This window comes from Calidris pugnax, unplaced genomic scaffold (genome assembly GCF_001431845.1).
Source record: "Calidris pugnax isolate Ruff unplaced genomic scaffold, ASM143184v1 scaffold37, whole genome shotgun sequence".
In the NCBI taxonomy this organism is placed as follows: domain Eukaryota; kingdom Metazoa; phylum Chordata; class Aves; order Charadriiformes; family Scolopacidae; genus Calidris; species Calidris pugnax.
Genome location: NW_015090816.1, coordinates 89,834 through 94,803, shown reverse-complemented (window position 1 = coordinate 94,803; position 4,970 = coordinate 89,834). Strand labels below are relative to the sequence as shown.

Here is a 4,970-nt window from a genome sequence, read left to right as displayed (position 1 = left end):
GAGGCCCCATCCCTGGAGATATTCAAGGAGAGGCTCAGCGAGGCCCTGGGCCACCTGGTCTAGTTGGGGGTGTCCCTGCTGACTGCGGGGGGTCGGACTAGATGGCCTTTGGAGGTCCCTTCAGGCCTGGGCAATTCTATGATTCTATGATTCTCCTCCCTTTTCCCCACCGCAGGACACTGCCCAAGACCTGCATGGAAAAGATCGTGGAGAACGTGCGGAAGTTCAACATCCAGGCGCTGCTGGTCATCGGGGGGTTCGAGGTGCGGGGGGAACCCTCGGCCCTGGTTCGGTGGGGGCCGGGGCTGGCCGTGGGCACCCTGGGCCACCCCTTTTGGGGTGAGGATCCGTCTCCCCAGCCCTTGGCTGTTGGCAGGCCTACGAGGGGGTGCTGCAGCTGGTGGAGGCCCGCGGGCAGTATGAGGAGCTCTGCATCATCATGTGCGTCATCCCCGCCACCATCAGCAACAACGTGCCCGGCACCGACTTCAGCCTGGGCTCGGACACAGCCGTCAACGCGGCCATGGAGGTGAGGGACAGGGCAGGAGGGAAGCCCGTGGGGCTGTCCCTGCTCCAGCCAGGTCCCGTGGTGGTTTGTGATGAACCAGCGTCCCATCCCGGGCAGCACAGATGGGTTGGGGGGGGTTACCTGCTGGGTGGGGGGGTCCCCTGCTCCCCCTCCCCTCCAAAGCCTGGGTTTGATGGTGCTGCGTCTCCCCCTCCCTTCCCCAAGACGAAGGATGTGCAGAAGGCCATGGATGAGAAGAGGTTTGAGGAGGCCATCCAGCTCCGCGGGAGGTGAGGAGCGGGGACAGGCGTGGGGGGAGACGTCCTTATGGGGACATGCTGGGGTGGGGGCTTCTCCCCAGCGTCCCCCTTGCACCCTGAGGTCCAGGCACACCTCGGGGCCACCACCACCTCCTCCTTGCAGGAGCTTTGAGAACAACTGGAACATCTACAAGCTGTTGGCGCACCAGAAGCCGGCGCAGGAGAAGGTGAGGAGGGACGGGGAGCGGCGGGGGACACCTTCCCCTGCCTTGGGGACACGCGGTGACGTGGTGGCCCTGTCCCCGTTCCCGCAGAGCCCCTTCAGCATGGCCATCCTGAACGTGGGTGCTCCGGCCGCCGGCATGAACGCTGCCGTCCGGTCGGCCGTGCGGATCGCCATCTGCCAGGGACACACCGTCTACGTGGTGAGCGACGGCTTCGAGGGCTTGTCCAAGGGGCAGGTAAGGGGGACGGCGGGTTTCCTTGGGGGGTTTTGGGCTTGGAGGGGGGTCCCCCAGCCCCAAAACTGAGCACCGGTGCTTGCAGGTCCGCGAGGTGGGCTGGCACGACGTGGCGGGCTGGCTGGGACGCGGAGGGTCCATGCTGGGCACCAAGAGGTAAGCGCCGCCCCAGGGGGGGACGGGGGATGTAAGGGAGGGGACACTCCTGTCCCTGGGGACTGTAGGGACCTCCCCGTCCTCACCCCGCGGGCCACAAGGATGATCAGGGGGATGGAGCACCTCTGCTACGAGGACAGGCTGAGGGAGCTGGGGTTGTTCAGGCTGGAGAAGAGGAGGCTCCGGGGAGACCTAATAGCAGCCTTCCAGTACCTGAAGGGAGCCTACAGGAAGGCTGGGGAGAGCCTGTTTAGAAAGGCCTGCAGTGACAGGACGAGGGGCAATGGCTTCAAGCTGGAGGGGAACAGATTTAGACTGGAGATTAGGAGAGGGTTCTTCACTGTGAGGGTGGTGGAGCACTGGAACAGGTTGCCCAGGGAGGTGGTAGAGGCCCCATCCCTGGAGATATTCAAGGAGAGGCTCGATGAGGCCCTGGGCAACCTGGTCTAGTTGGGGGTGTCCCTGCTGACTGCAGGGAGGTTGGACTAGATGACCTTTGGAGGTCCCTTCCGGCCTGGGCAATTCTATGATTCTATGATTCTCCTCCCTTTTCCCCACCGCAGGACACTGCCCAAGACCTGCATGGAAAAGATCGTGGAGAACGTGCGGAAGTTCAACATCCAGGCGCTGCTGGTCATCGGGGGGTTCGAGGTGCGGGGGGAACCCTCGGCCCTGGTTCGGTGGGGGCCGGGGCTGGCCGTGGGCACCCTGGGCCACCCCTTTTGGGGTGAGGATCCGTCTCCCCAGCCCTTGGCTGTTGGCAGGCCTACGAGGGGGTGCTGCAGCTGGTGGAGGCCCGCGGGCAGTATGAGGAGCTCTGCATCATCATGTGCGTCATCCCCGCCACCATCAGCAACAACGTGCCCGGCACCGACTTCAGCCTGGGCTCGGACACAGCCGTCAACGCGGCCATGGAGGTGAGGGACAGGGCAGGAGGGAAGCCCGTGGGGCTGTCCCTGCTCCAGCCAGGTCCCGTGGTGGTTTGTGATGAACCAGCGTCCCATCCCGGGCAGCACAGATGGGTTTTCCTGGTGTGACCACCCCACACACCCACACGCTTTTTCCTGGCACAGAGCTGTGACCGCATCAAGCAGTCGGCCTCGGGCACCAAGCGCCGCGTCTTCATCGTGGAGACGATGGGGGGCTACTGCGGGTACCTCTCCACCGTCACCGGCATCGCGGTGGGCGCCGACGCCGCCTACGTCTACGAAGATCCCTTCACCATCCACGACCTGAAGGTGAGCGGGGCAGGGGGCTGCTTTCTGGCTTGGGTAAAATAAGATGGAGAACCGGGATAGAGAGAAGGGGGCTCCAGCCAAGCCCCGTGAAGCCACCGGGTGACGTTAGTGGCTCTGGAGTTGGCACATGAGAGGACCTGGGATGGCTGCAGAGGACGTGGGACGCCGCTGCCATCCTGGTGTTCATCTTCCAGGCCAACGTGGAGCACTTGACCGACAAAATGAAGACGGATATCCAGAGAGGGCTGGTGCTGCGGTGAGTTGGGGGTTCCTGGGGACGCTCGCTGGAAAACCCAGCCCGGTGGCAGGGAGCTGAGCCCTTCCCGTGGCCGGAGAGGGTCCCTGGGCACAGCGAGGTTGGGCACAGACGTCCTGCCCAAGGGTGCCACACTCGGCCAGGGGGACAGTCCTGTGCTGGGTGCCTCTGCTGCCCTCCCCACCCCATCCCCAGGGAGAGCAAAACAGCAAAAAAAAAAGGTGTTCGGGGGAGCACGGAGGGACCTCCTGGGGACAGCAGCTTGAGGAGGAGCCCCCCAACCCCTTCCCTCTGCTCCCCCAGCAACGAGAAGTGCCACGAGCACTACACCACCGAGTTCCTCTACAACCTCTACTCCTCCGAGGGCAAAGGCATCTTCGACTGCAGGATTAATGTCCTGGGCCACCTCCAGCAGGTACGGGGGACAGGGCAACCTGGGCCACTGCTGTCCCCAAGAGCCGGGCGGGCTTGACATCACCATTTCTTTGTCCCCAGGGAGGAGCCCCCACCCCCTTTGACCGCAACTACGGGACCAAGCTGGGAGTGAAGGCGGTGCTGTGGATGTCGGAGAAGCTGCAGGAGGTCTACCGCAAGGGTGAGACGAGGGATGGGGTCCTGTGGGGTGGGAGGTGGCACTGGGCAGCAGGGTGGCCACGATCAGCTGTGTCCCCTTCCCAGGGCGTGTGTTTGCCAACTCGGGCGACTCCGCCTGCGTGATCGGGCTCAGGAAGAAGGTGGTGGCCTTCAGCCCCGTGACGGAGCTCAAGAAAGTCACCGATTTCGAGTAAGTCCCCACGCCCCAAGGGTTCACCAGGTCTCAGAGGACCTTCCCTGGTCACTTGAGAGCCGTGTCCCCCCCCCTCTTTGCAGGCACAGGCTGCCCCAGGAGCAGTGGTGGCTGAACCTGCGGCTGATGCTGAAGATGCTCGCCAACTACCAGATCAGCCTGACCGAGTACATCTCGGGGACAATGGAGCACGTCACCCGCCGCACCCTCAGCATCGAGAAGGGCTTCTAATCCCACCAGCCCAGAGCCGTAGCCCCCTCCTCCTCCGCGTCCTCTCCATCCCCACCTGCTGCTCGGGGAGCACGGGGTCCCTCCCCCCTGTTCTCAGTCACCCCACAGCTTTGCCACCCACCCCTTAAAGCAGGCAGAGCCTGGTCTCCCGGCTCCCAAAACTGCACAATCCTGCCCCGAATCGCTGGTCCAGGGTCTGGTCCCCCGTGCAGATGCAGCCAAGAGGGTGTTGCTAGAGCCCCCCCCTCCCTTAATCTTCCCTTAATGGTTTATTTCTATTATTTAATGATGGGGTATCCTGACTCCTTAATTAGCGGCTTGACCGCCTGAGCCAACTGCTGCTTTTAGTGTGGGAGGGGAGCCCAGGAGGATGCGGTGCCGTCCCGCAGCGGGTAGGGGCTGGTCCTGGGGGCTTTCATCTGCCCAGTGAGTCCCAGTAAAGCCCCGTTCGCCCAGTGGGGTGTCTGGAGGGCTCAGCGCAGAGCACGGGTCCTGGCGAGCTCCCTCTTCCCCGGCCACCCTGCATGGCGCTTGGCTGTGACCGTCACAACGCGGCCCCCCAGGGCTGTGCACGTCATCTCACCGCTGCTCTGTGACCCCCCCCTTACCCCCCAAAAACCTCGCACCCTTCGCGGCGCCGCTCTCCTCCTCTAGAGATAAAACCCACCTGGAGCCAAACCTGCCTCGATGGAGAGTGGTCATTGCGCGCCGAGCCCCCACGGGGAGAAATGGGGGGGACAGATCTTGGGGAGGGGTGGGATGGGGGGACGAGCAAAGAAGCCGGATGGTTCCCCGGAGCCGGATGGACGCCGGCACGGGATGTTTCCCCGCTCCCTGCATCCTCACAGCCTGGGAGAGCGGGGTGGCGGCGCCAGGGTCAGCATCGTCCCTCCGCGGGATGGGCTTTGGCAACGCCGGGGGGAAAAAAAATCCCTTCTCCCTTGTTTTGGTTCCCACCTTCAAAGCAAGAAGCCCTACAGAGGGACCTAGATAGATTGGATCACTGGGCCAAGATCAACGGCATGAGTTTCAACAAGGGCAAGTGCCAGGTCCTGCACTTGGGCCACACCAAC

The 4,970-nt window shown here is 63.7% G+C and overlaps 1 protein-coding gene across 1 annotated transcript in view; it reads left to right on the top strand.

The window, feature by feature from the left end:
- The window catches only part of PFKL (phosphofructokinase, liver), a 15,909-nt gene that overhangs the window by 7,374 nt on the left and 3,565 nt on the right, over positions 1-4,970 (top strand). Inside the window, exons 13-21 of the mRNA XM_014939693.1 lie at positions 1,315-1,385; positions 1,949-2,036; positions 2,150-2,302; positions 2,459-2,623; positions 2,818-2,879; positions 3,183-3,294; positions 3,375-3,474; positions 3,558-3,663; positions 3,750-3,891. Of these exons, the coding sequence (XP_014795179.1) occupies positions 1,315-1,385; positions 1,949-2,036; positions 2,150-2,302; positions 2,459-2,623; positions 2,818-2,879; positions 3,183-3,294; positions 3,375-3,474; positions 3,558-3,663; positions 3,750-3,891 (999 nt within the window). The remainder of the gene's footprint in view (positions 1-1,314; positions 1,386-1,948; positions 2,037-2,149; positions 2,303-2,458; positions 2,624-2,817; positions 2,880-3,182; positions 3,295-3,374; positions 3,475-3,557; positions 3,664-3,749; positions 3,892-4,970) is intronic.